Below are 24,066 nucleotides of genomic sequence, written 5' to 3'. Positions count from 1 at the left end.
CCCAGTCAAGAGGATCATTAGTTGAATGTGGATCACATAGATTATTTTGAAGCTGTGACTACATTTTCAGGATGTAGCAGATGCTCTTGTCCAAAGAAAGTTATATAAATACATAAATATATAAACACCATAGCTACAATTGATAAACAAGGCCACAGGGTAAGTTGCAGCTTATGTATTTTTGCATTCAATACTAGATTTGTTACAACTCTGTCTTTAAGTACTTTATTTGGCATAGACGCCATTAAACAAACACTTCACAGTTCTGGTGTTGGTCCACAGCTTCTTATTCAACACCAGTCTGATAACACATCAAATTCAGCTTTGATTGCAATCAACAAAATATACCAAAATTAGACAGCCAAATGCCAAAAAACCCCAATATGTTTACATTTAACTGACAAAGACCATGTGAAGTATGACTCATGTCTGTCAGAAGAGGAGGAGGAAGGTGTTGGACTTCATAACAATAGTAAACATGATCATGACACCATGATCTTTCCATAATCTTTACCGAGTAGTTTGCAGGGATTAAAGCAAAAAAAAAATCTTTTGAATGAAAATTTTTTCAAGTGGCATTTTACTTGATCCTAAACAAATAACACAATATGTACAATTATGAGGTTTCAGCAGCACTCTGCTCATTGCTGCAGCCATCAAGTACTCTGGAGCAGAGGTGTTTTAAGGGAAGTCGATGCTTTTGAGCAACTTTTCTATTTTTTTTTTTTTCAGTTTTCTTTTTTATCATTTCAATCTTTTTTTTTTGCAAAGCTTTTCTCAGTTTTTACTTTTAAATAATCAGCCATCTACATAACTTTTCAGTACATATGTTTCTATTTTTCATATTAATTAATAATCATTATACACAAAAGATTAAGGGAAGACAACGCACCTGAAATAGTTATATTTGTTCTGACTTACATGCGTACATACGTTCTGATTACATGAGTTTGCCTAATTTGCATAATTCCATGATAAAAATAAAGGTTATAATACAAATATATTATATGTGGGTTTATATTAATAAGTTTAATTGTGATAGAAGAACAAAATGTATTTTGTCTCTATTCAACTGTGGTGCCTTCAAACACATCCACCTACACCCATGTTTAGGTTATGAAAAGTGGGCCTTCTAGCACAGAGAAAACAGATGATAGAAAGTAGGGATGTTTATGGGTTAATTGCTGTCAATAATTCAACTGAGTAAAAATATATTAACCAATAATGCAGAAGACGAGGGATGTGCAGTGTAACTGTCAGAAAATGTTCATCAGATTTGCTGTAGGATGCAGTTGTGCCACCAGGTAGAGCCTCTTACTTTATACCGACACTGAGTTACAGGTGTGTTGGTGAGCGCCTGTAAGGGTCACACAAACTGTGAAACAAACGCCGATGCTCACTGTGTCGTGTTGATTGATGTCGTTTTTTATCCGTCCATCGTTTATGTTTTCACTATCACTAACTCATTTTCACTGATTGAACTTTCAACAACAATAGTCTTGAATCTTACCGTTGTTATTCCATCATGTGGAATTCTGATGTTGAATCTGTCACCCGGTACTATGAGCTAAAGGTGAGCAGAGCTCTGTGTTTAGATATTCCACGCTGTGTGTGTCACGCTGTAAACAATCCCATTGGCTCATGAGTGTGACAATTTGCAAAAACAATATCTGGTTGGATGCAGCTCTCACTGTTTTCGTACACAATTCGTACACATTCTTTTTATAATTGTGATTTTTAAGTGTCAGATCAGGTAAAATTGCATATATGGGTCATTTTGGAAGGCCATTACAAGCAATATACATTGTCACTTTTGTTTACAAAAGATTTGCTGCTTAGGGTAGAAACCTATCTTGTTTTCAATTTGGTTTTTAATTTGCTTACGTATAGAAAACAACAGTAAAGACATTGTTGGTGTGAGGCATGTTGCTACAGGGTATAGGTGAAGAACATCAAATCTTAGCCAGGCTTCTTTGAAGGTTTATCGATGCCAAGTCAATACATAACACTTCATGTCCTTGTATTTGTGGCCAGATGAACTATGGAAAATCCATCAGAGCAACAATGTCAAGCTGGTGATTTTTTTATCTGAGAAGGTCTCAGGTTTGTGGGATATGGTGTTTGTTTAAGACCACCAGAAACAGAAATATTAAAGATCCCCTCCAGACATTTTTTAAGATGTATATAAAATTTCTTTGAATAATAATTTCTCATGAAGTTTTTCCACAAAAAAAATCAATTATCATGTTGAAATTCTTAAAATCTCCTTCTTTTCCCTCATTAAAAATTCCAGAATCTATAAATATGCAAATACGATTCATTTCATTACTTCACCATAAAGTCTGTCATAAAGTCATTCTCAGTGTTTGTGCACTGGAGGTTTCAAGATTCCACATCACACTGTAAGTTGCATATTTGCCAATGATTGGTTCCAAACTAGTGATGATGTCACAAATCATGAATGTAGGTACACACCTTCAACTGAGATTTCAGATGAGCACAGAGAAACTTTCCTCCTTCAGCAGATGAATGCAAACATCAGCAAACATCCAACTGAAGGAACAAGAAGAAAAACACATTTTTGAGTGGATTGGGACTTTAAATGAACAATATTAGAATGTTTGAAAAGAATGACCATCCTTATCTGGACATATGGAGTGAACCACACAACATACTGTTGAGTATGGTCTTGTTCCAAAGCTGGATTTCAGTCAGTAGCTAGGTTTTCACCTAAATAGTAAAAATCAGCCAATAAAAATTCAAATTAATGTGCTTTTCCACCCACTGACGTTTCACAAATATTATCAGTTGGGTTGTTGAGACAAACAGCTTGTGGAGCTAATTTTCCAGTCACACTGATGTTTTCATCTCTTCAGTAGATGCAAATGTTTAAGTCACATGCTTCATGATTTATTCCTTAAGTCCATTTCCATTACATACAAAATGTGAATAAAAACACGTGGATGGAAATGCACATAATGTGATTTTGAATGAGGTTTTCTTTTCTTCTGAAACAGAACCCAGGAGTTCAGGTTTCACTTGACTCTATAATCTTCTCCTCCATCTCAATACAGAGTAATGCTGTTGTCTTGTATTATAGCTGCTATGAATGTTGTATGTACTTGACTGGCCAACAGAGTGAACTATGCCGACATGTGGCAGAACCAATTTTTTTGATGCACTACTCTGTCTTTTTGGCTGAAGCACTTTTCAACAGGCACCCCCCTCCACCGCACCGAAATAAGTCTCATTGAAATGAATTAGGTGGCCCTTGTTCTCTGCTGCCTTGCTATTGTAGATGTGAGCCTGAGGACTATTTCTCAAGAGGTGTTCCCAAAGGAAGTCCAAGCCACAGTGTGCAAGTTGCCAAGTAAGGAGGGCCAGGCTGACTACAAAGAGGGCCAAGCATGAAAGTGAAATTGTTTAGCTAAACCTAACTTTGGCAGTAAGCCATTTTCCTCCCAGACTCCAAAATGTTCAGAGAAAGCTTTTCACTAATTTATCTTCACAGAAAAGAACAAGAAGTACATGTTGATAAATAAATGTACGTGCCTCCGTTTAGGTAGAATTTCCAAAAAAGCCCGTTTGTCATCACAGCTACAGTAGATGGCAGAAGGGAAGATTAAACTTTTGTTGCCACACTGTGTCTGCAGGCGGCAGGCAGCACTCTCCATCAGTGCTGGTGGAGTTTATCATTGTTTTCCTATATTGAAAACAATGAACAGTATGCCATCTGCTGCACACCAGCACTGTGGTGTATACACAGAAGAGTCTGGAGCGCTGCTTCGAGGAAGACATCCATTCAGACTGAGCACGTTTGTTTAACAGTGACTCAATCCAGCAATCACGGGTCACGTTTCTTGCCAAGTGTTCCAGCAAAAACGTCATGTATGCCTGACAATTTCTTGGCCAGGTGCCTGACAACCCTTACAGTGACAAGACTCCAGGAAGTCACGCCCCCCACCCCTTATAAAACCACAATTTGTCTTTCTTATACTTAAACAAACAAGGTATAACATGTTAATTAGTGAGCTTTAAAGTTGCTGGTAGCTGGATTTTGTTACCTTTGATCAGAACCAGGCTAGCTGCTTCCCTGTTTCCAGTCTAAACTAATATAAGCTACCTGTCTGCTGGCTGCACCTTCACATTTACCCTACAAACATGAGAGTGGTCTCAATCTTCTCATCTAACACTCCCCTAGAAAGCAAATAAGCGTATTTTCCAAAACATTGAATATACTTTTAATATCAGAAATCTGTATGTGTTCAGACTGAACTTGTGGCACATTTTAGAGGCAGCACCACTGCATGAAGTCAATGTAAAAAAGCTGTACTGTGACCCTTATTCAATCAAAACAAAGGCATGAGTTGCAAATGTTTGAGCTTGGATCAAAATCTGGGCTTATGCAGGGACTTATGACTAATTAATACATATACAGAGACAAGAGGGGAAGGGAGATAAATTGGAGGAAAATATCAGAGAAAACTGGCATTCCTGCTGAGTTTCAAAATCAGAGGCTGAGCTGTCACATGAACACGTGTGTATGTACAGTATGTGTATGTGCTTTGCTAGCTAGCTTACAGCTAACATCTGTACAGTTGGTACGTTGGCTGTTCAGAAATAAAATGGAACTAGTTGACATGAAGTCACACTGTTCGGACACATCTGTGCAAATTGCAAAGTTTTTGGCATGTTTTAAGACCAGTCAGAGGTTGTGTTAGCTCAACCTCTGTCACTAAATGTCACTAAAATACATGGTAATATTCATACACCATCTTGTTTTTAACTGTAGTGCCCTCTTTTGGTCAGTGTAATCCTGAAAATAGGGTTTAATATAATTTCCCCATGTTTCATTATAATTCTATTAGATCTCTGACACAGCCTATAGTGTGTGAAGGACAGTTGAACAAATATAACTGTACATATAAACAAATCAATCAGTGTGATACGGAGGTCAATACAACATCACCTGAGGCCACTTCAGGCAACAGTTGAAACACCAGCTCATCATCTAATAATGATGCACTTCAACATCAATAAATCATTACCGCATTCATTCTGAGGTGGTAATATAATTACCATAAACAAACCACACCAACTCCTCCTGGCCTTTACAGAGTGTTTACACTGTGTGCCACAGGGTTGGTTTTAATGTGAAAGCTGCAGGATTAATTTACAGCACAAAGCATGACTGCACCTAATCCACAATGTTATTCCATTTCTGTTAATACCTGGTGAGAATATACTGTATACTGGCTGTTATCATGTGCAGTTATCAGCTCTTATCCCTCTCTCTGTACAAATATCTCCCTCTTATACTTGGCACAGAAAGACTTGGAACTAGCTGTGGTGAAGAATCAGGTGAAAAGTGTTTCTCTGGGTGAAAGTATTCCCAGCACTGTGATGAGAAATGGAAGTGATGCGTTTCACATTGCGGGTTTGTTTGGAAGAAAAAAAGGAATAAGTGGTTGGTTAAAATGAGAAGTGATGCCAACCACAGTTGAATGAACAGACAAAGACAGCCATCCAGAAAAAAACAAACTTCAATTGAGCATCCAATAACAAAACCCGGGGAAAAGATGCCACAGGAGTGACCAGTGTCTCTGACAGCAATGACTGTTTAGCATCAAAGAGACAAAACGAAGATATAACCTCAAGAATTCTCAACTTCAGTGCCAGTGTCAGATGGGTGGGTCTACATTTTGGGGAATAAGATAAACAATAAGTAAACAGGAAGCCACTTTGATTATTCATCTCCACTTCACTGTGAAGCTGAAATAGACATGCTAAGTCAAATGTAACTGGACTTGCATATTTCTTGAAGACGTTTCACTTCTCATAAAAAAAAACTTCAGATGGCTTCAAGAATGCACAGCAATTCTAGTTGTCTTAGACATTACTATGTTATGAAGTCACTGCGTGCACAAATGTTGGGAAAAACTTAACTGAAACAAATACAATTCATCCACAAACTAGTGTAGAAACCAACAATTTTCTGTTCTTTAGAAATGTCGTATTAAAAAATATTTAGCAATTCAAACTACAGACTACTCCATTACTATACACTATCACATATACACTATTGTGTGCCCAGTTGCCCCATCAATAAACTGAACATTTTTTTAACAACACAATCCCAACTCAAGTTCCTCCTCCTACAGCTGCTACAAGCATTTTCTGGGGCTATGAACCATTTTTTGACCATATCATACTGTCCTCATTAGGAGTTGGAGTTGATGATGAGCAAAATCTGAAACTAAACGACTGTTTAGTAAAAGTAACAACTCCATTTTAAGAATGAACTTTCATGCTAAGGCGTCTTGTTTATATCTTTGCTAATGCAAAATGGAGGAAACTAGCAAGCCACAGTCATGACACCATCTTGTTGAATGTGCAAAGCATTTTGGTTTCAACATCATAGATGCAAAAATCCTGGATAAAGGTTTTTGCTGCCACTTAAAAATGCAACTTGTTAATTTCAACAAATGACATGATAGTTTGACAGAGCAATGCATCTGGAAAAGTAACTTTCATTGATGTGAAGAGATGGTTTCCCATCATGGCTGATGGCTGGAGCTTGTGGAAACTGAAACAGAGTGTTGCCAGCCTGTGATTAGAGGACATCTCAGGATCACAGCATGGACTTTGGCTCTATGTTCTGTGCTTCCTTAGTAAAAGCTTAGGTTGAGAGCCAATAATTGGGAGTCTGACCTTTTAACAGAGCAAAAACTTCATATTGGTAAAATTAGTTCTGCAGTACCAGGGTAGGTCAACCAATCCAATCATTTTAAAAAAGCAGTGGGAGTAAGAGCATGTGGAGCAGTTTGCAGAAAATGACCGATATGAGCTGAGCTTTGGTTCCCCCCTCTGTTACTTTATGCCCGCAACCCACTGCTCTTCCCTCGCCTAAATTAACCAGAATAATTCACACAAAAGTCAGTGTGTCACCTGCAAATTTCTAATCACATTTCACAGACAATCAGAGACTGAACCACTAAGCCTCTACATTCTCATTTCCCTTGCTTCCTTGTTTATGAAAAACCGAGGTAATAGTGGAGGCATAATTAGTATAATTATGATCAAAGAGCACAATAATGGATACTGTCTGAATGGTTGCGAAGGTCTCAGACAGTGATAAATGCCTCCCATTTTTCTTTACATTTTGCAAAAGAACTCCTGCTGTGTCGTTGCGTATTACAGTAAAGGAGCTTCTGCCTCCATTCCCTGTGTTTTGGCAAAGACTCTCATCAGCCTGTGGTTTTTCACAAATTACATTTGATAATGACAAGAAAAGGGCTCTTGCACAGTCAGTCAGCCAGCTGAGGCAAGTTCAAACTGCAGGATAGCTGTTGGTGGGGGTCATGATATCATTCTTTAAGACAGTCACTGCCACTAGTGTTAAGCCTTCCACTAACGAAAGAAACAGATGAAAATTCCCAAGCTGCATTGGTTGCATATCATGCCTCGCAAGATTAGACCATCTGACAGGGCATGTTGGAAATTTACAACCTGGCATCTTCAGGATCCACAACACAGACCACGAATGAGAAGCTGGTTGACAGTGATGACAGTAGAGACCCATCATTGGCCAAAGGGAGCCCTGTCTACAGTAAGATCAGGGACACCCAACACCCAATGAGTTTTATGTCAGCTCCCTCTGGAGCCACAAAAGGCTTAATACATATGCAGCAGTACTCTTGTAATGTGGCATTTTTAGGTGGAAAAAAATGGTGGGGCAACAACTACTTTGGACAGAGGCATGACCAAAAAATTACATAATCATCGCTTCATATCCCCCCTGAAATGATATTTTGACTCTTCTACAGCATAACTACAGGGCACTACAGGACTAGATAAAATATGCTAATGTGACTGTTCATACAAAAGCTGTTTGCAGGCTGAAGGATAGCAATAGGAGGAGAAGGGAGTGGCATTTTTTAGGGAACACGTTTTAATTAAATGCAGGAAGGAGAGCAGAAGATGACTGTAGGAAGGGAGGAGCAGGGGTAGACACCCACATGAGTAAAGGCAAATAAGTATCTCACTATTCACAGGATTAAACAGTTCAGCAGCAGTGAGTTCTGCACCAAGCCTTTGATTCACCATAAAATCCAACCACGACCATTAGAGAAGTAAGAATCACATTACAAATACATACCATGCTTTAACAGCAAGATAAACTATAATTCTTTCACTCACCACTTCAAAGCTCGCTTGAAGAGACAGAGGGCACGGCGGTTCTTCCTCTGGACAAACTTTTCAATGACTCTGGTGTTAAAATCCTGTAGCTGGCGTTTGTATGCGCAGTCACTTTGAGAAACGTTAGCTACGTTTGCTTGGCTGAACAAGCCCAACTTTACTGCACTGTCTAGAAGACTCTCACTGCTTTCATGTTTGGTAATCCTTTTGGAAAGATGCTTGAGATCCTTAAAACCTGCTCTTGACCAAGTGCCGTCTCCTCAGAAGACACACACGGGAAGCGAAAAAGCGCCTCCTTTGACAAGCTAGCAGTTAGCCATTTTTTCCGGGAGAACCATTCCACATGAAATCTGCAGCTATTTTTGCCTGCGGTTTGGTTTATAACAATGTCCCTTGGCTGGTGCGCATCATTTGTCTGTGATTTCCAAAAGTTTTACAAATCACTGTTAAACAATAATGATGTTTTATGATGTGACAACGCTGTGGTTTAGGTCTGGTAGGTTCAGGGAAAGATCATGGTTTGGGTTAAAATGATCACTTTATTAAGGTTAGAGAAACATGGTGTGGCTTAAAGTTACTATTTCCTTAAAGTTACCTTCGTCGTCACGGCTACAATAACAATGGGGTTAAGGTTAAGGTTTTTTTAATTTGTTAATATGTCCTGACTTGCGGTTGGAAACAGGAATAAAATCAGTTCATGCCTCCATCCACCCCTCCTCCTCTGAATGAGTAAATCTGTGCACATATATATATTTACATACGTCATCTGCTCCCAGTCACAATTACTCTGACCACTAGATCCCATCTGTCACTCAAACATGATTATATGTCGTTTTTTGGGCAACTAACATTACAATCTACTGTGTCGTTTATCTTGGGAGGACAGTCTATACTACTCTAATCTTCTACTACTTAGACTAACACTGCTGGCCAGAGTGCCATCATACTTGCTTCAAATATTCAGAGTCTCCAGAGGATGAATCCTAAAGATTTGGTGACCCCCCTGATCTTTCTTCTGATGCCACTATCAGGCCCAAGTTTACTCTTGTATAACTGAAACATCTAAAGCAGATTGCCATGAAATATGCCATCTACAGGTCAAAATAAAAACGTTTTATATTCAGTAACTAATGACAGAGATTGTCATGAAATTTGCTGATCATCAAGAGAATAAATGCATTTGATTTGAATGACCCCATGGCCTTCACTCTGCACCACCTTTATAGCCCCGCTATAATGGCTATAAGAACAGAAAAATGCCAGTGTGTTGTTCATTCCATCTAACAGTAATTATGGGGTGTAATGAATATTGCAGCCCCAAGCAGAGCTTTAAACCTTAAGTCTTCTCCACATAACAACAAATACATCTTTAATCTAGATTTGGTTTTTAGCTTTATTTGGGTTGGAAGTGTTTACTCCCCACTTTGGCCCCAGCCCTAAAATGTGCATCTGGCATGAAAAGAATGAAAATGTGTGTAAATATTGTTCTTGAAAAGAAAGAGAAAGAGAGCGCAGCGTGTTGTAAAATTATTTTAGTTAATTCAAAAAATGTTTTTGTAAGTTTTAGCAATCTTCATGACGCATATATATATTTTTTACTTATGTTTTCTCAGCTTTTCATTATTTTATATTAACAGCTCTGTTATTTAGCACTAATTTCCTGACTTAGTGACACTGATCTTGTGCTGCAATGTGTTTTTTAAAATTATAATTAAATTTCATGATTATGCCAAAACTCTCCATATAAAGAGTAAAGAATGTGTTTCTATACGTTTTAATGTTTGAAGAGTCTTGTCCCAACCTAAAGTAAACTAAATGTCTGGCAGGGGTCCTCCTGCCAACAGGGAGGGCGGTCTGTCGGAAAGACTAACTGGGGATTGAGGGTCCAGCCACAGATCTGAAGCCAGTTTCTGACACATCTGTCATCATGATAGCAGATGGGCCTGAGGTCAGGCCTGGGATCAACCCAGGCTCTGACCACAGAGAGCAGTGGTACCTTCAGGGACCGCTGAATCGTGTCCGACACTGAGTTTGGGTGAGGACACACCAATACACACACACACGCAGCACTCAATCTAAGGCTTGTTCACACATTAACACACATACTCACACACAGCCAAGGAAGCAGAAGCCAACACACCATCTGCCGCCCCTGTGTTTGAGTTCCAAATCCCAGTTATCAACAAAACACACAGAAGACCTCCAAACTACCCCGTTGGATACACCATTCCCTTTGAGAAGAACGCTATCACACACACACACACACACAAACACATGCATGCACACGCCACACACACACACCTCTGCATTCAGATCAGATGAAACCAGGTGGATGGAGGCCAGGTGAGTTTCTCATTTTTCATTAAATATGACAGAAGAAGGAAGATGGATTTCCTCACTTCTTTTACCAAGTTCATTCACCTCACACACTTCTAATCCTCTTCATCTCTCCCTCTCACTCCCTCTCTCTGACCCGGGATGATGGCCTCTCCTATTCCAAGCAGCTTTTTTACACTTATCATCAAAGCAGGTTTATGATGCTCATTTCTCTGGCCTCATTGCTCTTCATAGACGTCATCGTCTGTCACTGGAGATCAATACAGATGAGACTCTCTCTCTCTCTCTCTCTCTCTCTCTCTCTCTCTCTCTCTCTCTTTCTCTGCCTACCTACTGGAAGGACTCCTGTTGTTCAAAGCACACACCCCTGCAGTGCCGTTGAATCAGCAGTAATGGGTGTGTTAGCACGGTGAGACAGGCACACAACCATCCTATACTTTGAAACACCTGACACCTGTGTGTTTGTGTTTGTGTGTGTGTGTGTGTGTGTGTGTGTGTGTGTGTGTGTGTGTGTGTGTGTGTTTTATATGCTATAAGAGGAGGCTGTGTGTTTAGATGAGGTAATGTCTAAGGATAGACCATTGCATCACACCACTATATAATCTGCCTATAGCTTCCATTTTATTTAAAGGGGCACTCCACAGATTTTACACCTAAAGGTCAGTTTACTCAGCATGAGGAGTGCAACTCAACCTGTGAAAACAGTTGTATAATGTCCTCTGTGGCTCTGGAGGAGATTTTGTCTAGGCTAAGAAAGTAGCCAAGAGTGATGAAGATGAAGGATTTGTAGACATAGTATTTTTAAAGAAATAGTTTAACATCTTGGGAAACACGCTGTCTGACCAAGAGTGAGATGAGAGAATAAACACCACGCTCTGGTCTGTCCATTAAATATAAGGCTACGGCCTTCTTCCTGGAGTCTCCGCTGGTTGCCTGGACACTGCTCCCAGCCAAGAAATAGTCCAGCACATAACCCCAGGTAAATGGTGAATTGTTGTTTCTTCACTTTGTTTTTTTGAACAGATTAAACAAATGAAATATAACATGTTAGTTAGCTTTAGAGGTGTTGGTAGGTGTGTTTTTTTTACCTTCAGACTTAGCCAGATTAGCTGTTTCCCTGTTTTCAGTTGTTGTGCTGAGCTAAGCTTCATATTCAGACCAAAATGTTGAATTATTGCTTTAACAAAAAGTTTGCGTTATAAACTGTACTATACGGTGTTTGAAAGATGTGAGCATTTACCAGGCAGGGAGAGTCTAATGAAAAGATGATGTGGGAAATTTAGGATCCAGTATTTTTGGAGCCTGGCCCATACTAGTATCTAAAAGTCAGGATATCTCAGCTTCTGCTTCTTCAATTTTGACTATTCCTTTTTTAATCTGCCATTGGCAAGTCCCTCAACTTTATGGAAGTGTAACACTAAATTGCTGGAGAGCACCTTTAAATGGATCTGGTATCCTATTATGAGTGTGATTATATTATGATTATTATTGTCACAAAGTGATTTAAGAGCACTGCTTACATGCAAAGTCACAAATGGTTACACCAACATGTATCACAAATGATTGTTGTTTGCAAATTGCCATTAATTTGCTGTAGTGCTTCAGGGCCTCTGCATGCTCCTGCATGGGTTGCATATGGCATCAAGAATATATCTCATGTTACAATTGCAGCTTACATGTTGCAGATTTGGTGCACCAGCTCCCTGGTTTTCAAAAGAGAAATGTAGTGTCCTGTAGTATAAATGTTTTTGAGGTCTTTCTTCCCTGTCAAGCAAAGAATTCTGTGACAAATACTGATAGCATTTTTTTTTCTCACCAAGAAATTAGTCAAGTTGAAGCATCCCAAAGTTTCCAGAAACATCAAGTATGTCAGGCCGAATTTTGGGCAAATGTGTATAACATGATGAACAAGACATCAAGAATGTTATATTTCCATATTTCCATTTGGTGGAATGGTTTGAATATTTCACTCAATATAGGCATCATATAGCTGCAGTGAGGAGCTGGACAAGCTGATATACAATATATTTATATGATATGGTCAGACAGTGTGGGATAAGGTCTTTTTAATAACCATAAAGCTACTTCAGGGGAAACAAGATGTTCCTAAGAGAAGGTAAATATTCCCTGTGGGCAGCTTCACTCCCAAAGTATCGGTATCAGTATAGGTCTTCAAAAACCCACAAGTGGCGTCTATGCAAAATGAGCCCTGTCACGCACCCTCCCACCCCCAAAAATACACACAAACATGCACACCTGCCTCCGCACCGATAAGACGTCAACCATCGCCGTTCCAAATGTGTTTGCACACCGGCGTCGGTTGACTGCACTTCCTCATTGAACGACTTGAACAATTTATTCTGACGCGCCGCTGAATCCGAGGGGGAATTTAGATTGAGATTGAAAAAAAAGGAAAATCAGACACGACCTGAAAGCCTTGTGGGAGAGAAAGAGGGGGAGGGGAGGGGACCGGGTAAACCTGAGGCAGAGAGACAGCGAGATATATGAGCCTGTCACTCAACATTATAGTGTCACTACAAGCTGGACAATCATTAACACGGCTAATGAACACAGCGGGGCCATGCTGCTGTGCAGACCACGCTCACATAAAGCCACTGTGGGGGAATTTCATTAGACCTGCAGCAGCACTGATATAATTCAATGATTCCTATCCAGGGGTACTGTACTTATACCCCAGGGGGTTCTTCTACAGTTTCCAGGGGGTACCTGGAAAGACTGTGGAAGAGCTCAAATACCTTGAAAAGAAATATAGAAATAATGATTTTATTATAGACAGTATATCCACATATGTGTGTTTAGGAAGAAAATAAATACACAAATATGATTTCAAATTGTGGTGATGCTGATCTTAAATATATTTATTCTCATGGTATGCTGTGGTTGTCTGACTGCACAACGCAAACTTCTACCAACCTGAATAATACTTTAAAAACAAGTGTTGCCATTGAAAGTTCATGAAAACTAGGAAAAAGCCAACGAAAAGCAAAAAGCTGGATAAAAGGTTGACGTCCAGTGTCTGAACTAACGCAAACTGGACCGCATCTACTGGAAAAAATAAAATAAAAAATAAAATAAAATAAAATTTTAAAAAAGACCATGCATAAACATGAGCAATTCCAGGATCACCGTGTCCTGTAAACCAAGAATCAACCTGAGCCACTGTAGTGTAACACTATCACACAATTCCATAAAGCTGTCCCATTTAACAGGAGGGGGGGGCAGCTGTGAGAAGGATCTGATAGGGCTGAGGGTTCACCAAACAAAAAGGTTGGGAGTCACTGATATAATCTACAGTAGATACCACCAACGTAATTATTACAACACAATAACTGTGATTCTTTTTTTTCTTAATAACACACATATACAAAAAATGTATTGCAAGAAAATGAAAGATTCAAATGCTTTTTACATATCCTACCTTAATGATTTAACAGTATCTATGGATGTACGTCAATTACAAAAAAAAAAACCAATTAAGTCAAGTCCACAGCTGAGCGGTAAAGGACAGGTTCTGCATACAAATCAACTAAAACTAAAACTGAAGCATCATCTTGTTAGACTCCACCTCCTAAATAACGTCAGGTGACTTGCAGGTGCGCTGTGAGCTTTCGGCTTTTTTTTTTTTGGCATCACATCAGACTTGAACTGAGAAAAACATGCTAATAGCCAGACATGGGCGTGTCCCGTTAGTCATAAATTGTTGGTGTGTGTGCACTCTCACATTCTCAAGTGCTCAGAATCTGGTGAGAGATAAAAATTAGTTACATTCTTTTGTCATTACTAAACTTCCGTATATACCTACAATGAGTTTGTGTTGACCAATTTACTGCTTTTATCTTAAATTCCTGGAAGATTGCATAAACTCTTTACTGTAGGTGATAAAAACTTGGCCTACTAACCTCCTCAATTATTAACCACAAAATGGTTGTTGCAGGCTTGACCATAGCTGAATGGTACTGTAAACAACCCTTTAAAAAAGTTCTCTAACAGTACATCTATGGTGCTGGAAAAAAAAAAGGCTTTTTTCTCTCAGTTTTTTCATTTACAAGCTTTTAGCGGCCAGACACAGACTCCCGAACTCGATACAAAACACACGCAAAGAGATAAAGAGAGGTCCTACAATAAACATGACAAGTTAATCCTCAGGACAACATACATCCAACAGCAAGTTCATTGATTGCAAAATGATCGTCAAGAAGCCGCTTTGGTGAGAATACAAGCGCACAAATACAGCTCTGCAAATGCAACAAGAAAGGTTCAATTTTTCATTTGGTTTAAGATTTCAACCAAATCAAGCAAAGCGTCTTATGTGTGAATCACACACTAATTCAGGAAATAATTTGTAGAATTGAGGTGGAGTTTCAAACCATCAAGAATCATATTCAGTGTTGTTTGTATCAATAAAGACGGACTTTAAGGGTTCTCCCAACATCCAAAGATAGTCACGACTCTTGTCAGGGTGGATAATCATTAGAAAACAATCTATACAATGAGGAAAAAAAGGCATTTTAAAATAAAAGAAGGTCTAGAGTGGTTTTACTGCATATAGAACATCTGCTGTAAAGTTGTGTAAAGACAGAAAAAAAGAAAAGGCGTCTCTTTGGAGATCTGTGAAGGTATATGAAGGGGACAAATATCCCCTAAAAACATGAATGCTTTAATTGTCTCTTAATAAATCATGCCTGATGTGTCCGCTGAATTTCATGTCTGAATCTTCCCTTGGTCTGCAAGAGACAGGGGAACAAATACACCTGAAATAAAGTGGTTCAGCACAATCATTATCAGAGCAGATGGAGGAGCAACATTCAGGGTTTCATTTTGGATGACGGCGGATCACATTTTTTGTTTGATAGTTTTTTTTTAGGATATGCTGCATTCACATTCCTCTTAATCTACATGGAACATTTCATTTTTAGGTTTTAAGGTTTACAATGAAGACATTCTGTCATTCATGTGTACTCATTTTGTCATTTATTATGATTTATTTGCTCCTCAATAATGAACTTTTTTTGGTTTTTCTTTCTCTTTCTCTGATTTTTTTATGTGCAAATGTGTCAAAATATGGCATTTAGAAATCACAATATGAAAAAAGAACACTGATTTTAAAACAGACTTACTTTAAAACATCTTATGTATGAAACTGTATTTTATTATAACAAATCATTAGATTCTTTAAGCTTCATTACTCCATATAGAGCCACAACCTCACAAATAAATAAAGAATTCTTGCTGTTCTGCTGGGACTCAAACAATAAAATATGTAGCCTATATATATATATAAAAAATATATATATAAAAAAGCACTGAATAGCACCAGTGTCTTTATGGAGCTTTTGACACATATCCGTCAGCTCAATCATCATATTTAAAGTTTCAGTCCAGGGCTTGGAGCTGGAAGGGCGTAGCCTAGTGGCGTTTTAGACGATATATATTGTTTTGCTTTAACTAAAAGCACAACCAACAGCTGTTATTATTGTGAAACAAAAAAATCCTACTTGAGGATTAAGGCAGCTTTATGAGACATTTTTTTTTACTCTGCTGAAAAGTTGAGAGAAAAAATGCACACCTCCTCACATCCCTGTGGCTCCAGGACCGTGAAACTGACCAAACGAACAAAAGACCTGCACCTCAGAGTAATGGAGGTAATAATAAAAGAAGGCAGAAATATCTCGCTTTACTTTGGGGGTGAAATGTGTGGCTACAAATGAAGCACCTCCCGCTCTCCATCCTCATCTCCATTTAAGTTGCGAGCCAAAGAGCATCCAGACAAAGAGTGTGGTATAACAGTTTCACAAAAGATTCAACCTTTCAGTTTTATTCTAAAAAATCAAATAATTGGACCTACCTGAGAAGAAAAGAACAAGCACAATCCAGAGGAAAATCATGTTTGCCGTGTTCAGGACAGAGGGGGGAAACCGGGATGTGGGACGGGACTTGGTGCGTTCTCGACTGGTCCAGCAGCACCGCTGTGCGCCCCGCAGACTGACACCCAGCCTGCCGCTACATTCACCGCACCGACACTCTCCGTCCAGTCCGTCCGTCTTTTGTTCTCTGTCTGCGACGGTAAAGTCCCCCTCAAGTTTCAAATCCCCAGACGGAAGGAAGGAGAAGCCTCGGAGGAATGTGTCGGAGCAAATTACGCGCCGGAGAGGCAACCTCTGTGAGTGTGTGTGAGAGTGTGTGTGTGTGTGTGTTTGTGCCAAGGCTCCAGCTTCACACCGCGCTGCTTGGAGAAATCAACTACTGGATGGAGGAAATGTCAAGCGTCACCGGCTGCAGCTCTGTCCGCGGACACTCATCTCGACGCGGCTCCGCTGGTGAAGGGGTCCCGGTACATTCTGCGATCATGATGCTGACAGGCAGAGGAGGCTGGGGTTATTAACTGGTGATATCCCTCCTCCTACTCTTCCTCCTCCTCCTTCTCAGATCATCATCATCATCATCATCACCATCATCATCATCACCTTTAGGGATAGTATACCAAGGGAAGAAAATAGACTGTGTATTGAGGTCTTTATAACTGAGTAGATATTGTAAGTTGAATTTTTAGTTAATTCACATTCCTGTTACCCCAAAAAGACACTGCCTTTGAAGCATTTGAAGTCATTACAAGAGCCTTTTGAAATCTGCACCCTATGCCAACAGGTTTATTTTTTTTTTTTTTTTAAATCCAATATTTGTATTGATAGTAATTGTATTTTGTTGTAACTTAATATAAGTTACCCAAAGATTAAATTGATTCTCTTCAAGCATGACTTCCACCCCGGCTACAGTCTATTGAAATAACATATTTAATGGTTTGAACACTTTATAGAATGCTTCAACTCCCAGTAAAAATCAATGAGGTCTCTTACAGATAAGCGATGCAGTGAAAAGTACTGTACCAGAGTTCTTTATGCATCTTTTTAAAATTCCATGAAGAAGAGCTTTTGTGTCTTCAAATTTCCTGAAAAGAAAGATTATGCAGCCTACAGACATCTGTAGACTTGATGCAACGTTTTAGAAAGTCTCTAAAATAATATTGTGTTAATAAAATTGTGGTCATTAGTCACTCCCTAATGTTTTAACAGCAACTTATACAGTTGTGTTGATTCAATAGATGAGTGTTATATTAATGTATTGTAATGTAATAAAGTCAGTTATGATTGTTTTTATTATCTAATATACCAACACTTGTTAGTCATTACTATTATATGGATACAGTATGTGTATGGTAAAAAAAAAAAAAAAAGTGTGTTCATAGTTACAAACTCACAGAGAATCATCACCAACTCTGCAGTTCCCATCAGCTCCACCAAGCATTTTAGCCTCTTTCAGCTCATTGTTTTGGTTTTCAGTCTCTCTGCTCTCATCAACCTGGTTTCCAGCAGCAGCAGGCAGCTGTTTTCAGAGAAAATGCTCTGATAAACCCACTGTACACTACCTGCTCAGCACCAAACAGCAGACACACACAGTTAGAGACTAGCTGGTGAACACAGTGGAGCATTTAGCAGCTAAAGAGCAAGAAGGTCTTTCTCAGTCTGTGTTCTCGTGTGCACTTGTGTTCTTGTGAAACATCATCAGTCACAGCCCAACTACTGTTCCTATTCAAAGTCCACATCTAGCCAAGTACAGTCCAAATGACAGGAGGTGTTCTTGCTCCGCCCATTTCATCCAGGATACATCGGGAGCTGACAGAAATGCATTCTAAGTATCCAAAGTATCCCAGAATGCATTTCACACCAACCGGCAGCAATGGCAGAGATTTTGATGCAGGCTCAAAGCTGTTATAATGTTCATCGTAGGACTGTTATTATGTCACGTTATTAAGTTTGATATTTTTTGAGGTGAGAAAGTAACCATTTAGATTTCCATTATGTAAGTTTACCCAAATAATGCCTGTTTGGAAATTCACTCTGACATTTCCAGAGATGGGAAGAGCCGCTCGCCCCTGGCATGACTGGCCAGTCAACCTCTGTCAACATCCTGTGGAGAACAGTCTGATCTCTTTGGTAATTTATCGCTTGGCCCTGTTGTCTCCATACTGATATATGATATAATTCCTTTGAAAGATACATTTTGGTCTCAGAGATTAAATCTAATACTTGTTGCTGCTACATGAGTTTGTCTGAAGATAAAGTGAAGCTTCATGTTTTAATTGGACAGAACAACAGCGCTCCCTCTGTAGACTTTGGGCTCCTTATATGTACAAATATCATCACATTTAAATATAAATGAGCACATATAAATATATTTAAACGAACAGATCGGTCCATGTTAAATTTTGTTTTTCTTAATACATAGATAATATATCGGATTTTTATTATAGCTAGATTACAGATTGAATAACATTACTGACTGCATCTGATGGTCAGGTAGGTTATTTTTCTTCTGAAAGAGTCAGGAAGTCAGTGGACTTTTGAGTTGAGATGATTTTGTCACAGTACGGTAAGGTACAGTAAGTTGAAGTGTAATCACCACAGCTTCATCTTAGAGCAATAATTTCCAAAATTACCACCAGCACACTTATTAGAGGACCTGAATTTAGAGATTGGGACCATAATGACTTATTGAAAATAATGACTGATTTAGTATTTCTAGAGAGAAGTTGAGGCTTTTTGAATGGGAGTCAGTTGGAGCATCTCGTGGTCATCTGTGGTACACTGGAGACCACTTATATTGATCACGTCTGTCTGGATCAAATTGATCACTATAAGCAGATGATTTTTTTCTTTTTCTTTATCTCTCATGCAGATTACCATCTATTTGTATATTTATCACATGAATATAAAGTAATAAAATTGGCAACTTTGCTATTTACTGAATTTTATTGACTGTTTCAAAATACAGAACAGCTGTTTAAAACACTTGTTTTGCTGCTGCATCTCATTGGCTCATTTTTGGCAGTTTGTCATAGTATCATGTATCATGTATCATGGGAGTAAAGTACATTTTTTTCCATATGTTGTTATTTATGAAAAGACCCAAAATGAACACTGTAAGCAAACTACGTGATTACTATAACTTAGTTATCTAAACAGCATTTGTACAGGAATGATTCTGTCCTGAGCTTTTAGATCCATATAAGCAGTTGATCACTGTAACCGTGAACACTATGAGTGGTTTCCACTATATTGCACTTTAAGGTACTTCCACACAGGCTTCAGCCTCAAGCTGTGGTAGTCAGGGCTTGATCACAACACAATCAAAGCACTTTTGGCCTGTTTCACTTTATCTTGAAACATAATGTTCTAAGCTGTAATAATTAATTATTGAGCAGATGTGATTTAGTTTAGTTTATTCAACAGATGCTTCCCCCATTTTTTCAGTGAGTGCAGAGAAATATTATAAATTCCCAAAGGAATATCATAGTAATATAGGCTAAATATAAATGCAGTTATATGAGAACTGTTATAGTGATTGTAAAGGCCTCGGGCGACAATAGTGTGAGGTGGAACCTATAAAGGGAAGCAACTTTGGGAGTATTATGCAATAATACAATAATGGGCCACTTTCCCCACATGTAGCCTCAGACTTATTTTGTCTCTTTAAAGCAGTGGATTACAAAGTGGGGTCATTTAGAGGGCCGCAGGGGCTCCACCTGTTAAACCACTGTAGCATCACTTTCATTTCATTTGCACGTAAGACCACAACAGAATAATAATGGAATGAAACTCTCGCTGCCTGTAGTAATGAAAATGTTTCTACATGAATCTTTGTAAACTCATTCATGTGCCCGTCTCTTGTGATATTCCTGACTTTTAAAAACCTATATGTTCTGCTCCAGACTCCAGAAAAATAATTTAAATAAAGGAATATCTTTCATTCTTTTAAATAATTAAAGTTCTTTGCATTCTGTAAACATTCAAAGGCACATAACTGAATTTTGACATCTGTTCTAAATTAATTGCGGGATCCTGATCTCAAGGGAAATATATACTTGCAGTTTGTGAAGTTTTTGTTCAGCATTTTTGGATAAATGCTTATTTTCTGCATTGCTGAGAGTGAGATTAGATGATTAGTCTATCAGCTTAAAGAGTGGGAGTAGGTGGAAACAGATAGCTGGGTTCTGTCCAAAGTGAAAAATACACTTACCTCCACCTCTAAAGCTCACAGTTTAACAGGTTTGATCTCTTTTGTTAAATTCATACACAAACAGAAAAAAGTAAAAACAGTTATTTGTTGTTTTAGGGTTACATGATGTAACTGTTCCTTGACTAACAACAGTTTATTGGTCTACTCAACACTTCAGTGGAGCAGCTCCAGCTATGGTGTGAGCTGCTGGATACAGTCAGTAAGTACAAGTTGTGGTGTTGGTCTTTGTACAGACACAATGGTACCAAAGCTGACAACCTCACTGAGACCAGCTATTGTTCACCAAGAAATAGTCCCATTATATAAGTCCCCCTAAATCCACAAAATATTGCTTTTATGTTCATGTATGGATTAAACTAGCAACAGCATACATATAAGGAAACACTTATTGAACATCACTAAGTGTATATTCATACTGAATGCATCAGAAAAATGTTTGACTGTCAATGTATCTAATTTTTTCCCCCAACAATATTGTTTTAACATGTTATAGTTATGTTTAGACAACTAAAAAAAACTTGATTATGGTCAGGGGGAAAAAAACTTGATGGTGACACGACACAGATGTGTTTTTTTCCAACCAAAACCAGTCTTTTGCTAACCAAAGTGTTTTTGTAGCCTAAACCCAGTTTAAAACAAACATAGTAGTTTAAACATAGTAACAATTAACATCAGAAAAATGATCATTTATTAATATAAAATGACCCTTACCCTAACCAACCTCAACTTTAACCCATGTTTTAAAACTAACATTATTAGCTAACCTTTACACATAAAAAACATTTTGTGAGATTTTGTTGCTCAAAGCACGTGTTATTTATAGTGTGCTTATTGCACAAGTGTAGATGGCGCATGGATTTGTTGCAGAGCAGGTGTGGAGCGCAGTGCTGTGGTGGCGCTGCTCCTCATGCACAGTGCTGTGGTGTGGGCCGTTAGGTGCACCGCTCAACTGGATGATTGTATAAATGGAGGAGAGAGGAGCTGGAGGAGACACTTTAATGGCTGGCCAACCATAAATAGCGGTTAGAGAGAAGCCCGCAGCAAGCACACACACATACATACATGCACACCGACACACTCTAGCATCGCGTGTGCTTGTATTTTCTCACATGCAGTTCCTGTAATTAAGTAAGCAAGTAATTTTATATACATAGCACCTTTCAAGAGCAGAGAAATAAAGCATAAAACATACATATAGACATAAAAAACAGTAAAAACAGAAATAAATAAAAAAACAGAGAAAAATGCACAAAGGCAAGTCTAAACAAATGGGGAGCTGCTTTTGAAAGATCTTAAATCCACAGATCTTAAATCCAAAGCTAGAGTGTTCCAAAATTTAGGAACCACAACCCCAAAAGCAGAGTCTCCTCTGGTTTTAAGCCTAGATTGAGGAAAAACCAGCAAACCCAGAGGACCTTAAACCTGCTGGTGACATAGATGATGGGGAGCCAGTGAAGAGCAATCAGAATTGGTGTCACATGAGACCTGTTGGAGGACCTGGTCAAGAGTGTAGCAGCAGCATTTTGAATCACTTGTAAACAATCCATAATTAGTGATGGAAGCAGCCGAGACCCATTTTTTATGGCAGAGCGTCTGCAAAACGCTAATGCCACAGAGTGTCACATTTTAATCTAAGTACAACCTGGAGAATTAGAATTTTTAACCAAACTATCTGGTTTGTTTTACACAGAATCAGCTCTATACAGAGGGAGGGCAGAGAAACAATGACAGGCAGGATGCTTCTATTCATGTCTTAACAGCTTTTCCAGCGTCAGTTACAAATCATAAACTGCAATCAGTGAGTCCATTTTAATGATTATATGCACATACACACACACAGACATACTCATGCACACACACAGAGAAGTGTTACAACCTTGTCCCATCAAGCAAATTACATGCCTCTCTGTTCACCCCCAGAGGTCATTCAACCTCATGGCCTGTTGGGCAACAAGCTGTTCAGCTAATCAGCGGAGAGCCTCCTCTCTCCAGGGAGAGACATATGGTGAACAACACTGTGACATCACATCAAATAACAACCACTGTGACATCACAATAGAGGCTTTGCAGTTACAGCATACATTTCTTTGTGACCACATCTGGCTCCACCATGGAGGTCTACTGCCAAATTGGCTGTAAGGTCTACAGATACACTGGAACTAGCAAGCTGGAGAGAATATGTGCTGATGATGGTGTAGATAAGAAATGTTATAGGTGATGGCAATGATGTCATGTTACACAAAACATAAGTAACAGCTGCCAAACCCTCTAAAAAGACCTTTCCTCATGTTTTGACACCCATTATCAATTTGGTTCTGTGGCTTCATGACTGTATTGTACAGTATGTCACATGTAGGGATGTCAGAGGCCAATATGTTGTTGGCTGATAAGTAAGAAAATTAAATGGAAAGGAATTTCAGGTTATTGTTATCAGCCCTTATGACTTTGGTCCAGACTGAAATATTTCAGCAACTATTAGATGGACATTCATGGTTCCAAGAGGATAGATCCTAAGGATTTCATGATTCCATGACTTTATCTCAAGTGCCACCAGCAGGTTGACATATTTGCTTTTTTAGTGAAATATCTTGACAGCTATGAGATGGAATGTTGTGACATTTTGCACAAACAAGTCCTACACATTTTTTTTTTAATTCTGCTGTCTTACATTTTGTTTTTTTCATAAAAAATAAGTTTAAAATATCACTAGTCTATCAGTTATAAACAAAGGCACTGTTCAAGCAAACTATTATACTATTAGTATAGAAAGTGTACAAAGTGTTACTGAGTATAAAACATATTTGAAAGTTAGTTTTTGAAGATGTTTTTCAGCCTCAGTAATTGTTGCACTCACTCAATTCACAACAAAGCTGTTAATCCCTCTTGTTGACATTATTTAAAATACTCAGCATTTCTTGCAGCCCCCCAAAAAACATACTGTACCTGTAATTTTTGGCTATTCATCCTCTTTGTTCTTTCTTTTGGTTTTGATCTCGTCTATGTAAAACAGAAAAAGAGTGTGTGAGACAGGTCCAAGATTAAAATGGTGAAATGTCTTTAGACAGAAAGTGGCAGGGTGAATTTTGTTTTTAACTTCTATGGCATATGTAAAAGTGACAATATAGATATGTTTCTAAATTAATCATTTAATTTCAGCTTTAGTTTCCTGTCACACAGTGAACTGTGTTGACCTTAGCTCAAGTCTCTAATGCAATCCAGTCAGTCCAATCAGTAGATGTGCCAGGGTTATCTCATGCTAATGGCCTTTGTTATTCAATGTTCTCTTTAAAACAGCAGATACTCACAGTGTAACAAAGCAACCACTGACACAAACATACAATCATCTGCAATCATTGTAATGTAATCATTTTAATTAATTTGTCCATATTTATAAATTCTGATGATGTTTGCTATTCTCAACAAATAACTAGCAGT

General features: G+C 38.6%; 1 protein-coding gene across 1 annotated transcript in view; it reads right to left on the bottom strand.

The window, feature by feature from the left end:
* gfra3 (GDNF family receptor alpha 3) overlaps positions 1-17,183 on the bottom strand; it is a 48,741-nt gene extending 31,558 nt beyond the window's left edge. Inside the window, exon 1 of the mRNA XM_042419759.1 lies at positions 16,403-17,183. Within this exon, the coding sequence (XP_042275693.1) occupies positions 16,403-16,442 (40 nt within the window). The 5' untranslated portion in view covers positions 16,443-17,183. The remainder of the gene's footprint in view (positions 1-16,402) is intronic.
* Between the last annotated feature and the right edge of the window lie 6,883 nt (positions 17,184-24,066).

This window comes from Thunnus maccoyii, chromosome 8 (genome assembly GCF_910596095.1).
Source record: "Thunnus maccoyii chromosome 8, fThuMac1.1, whole genome shotgun sequence".
NCBI lineage: Eukaryota > Metazoa > Chordata > Actinopteri > Scombriformes > Scombridae > Thunnus > Thunnus maccoyii.
The sequence above is the reverse complement of the archived record's forward strand: the minus strand, read 5'-3'. Positions and strand labels throughout refer to the sequence as shown.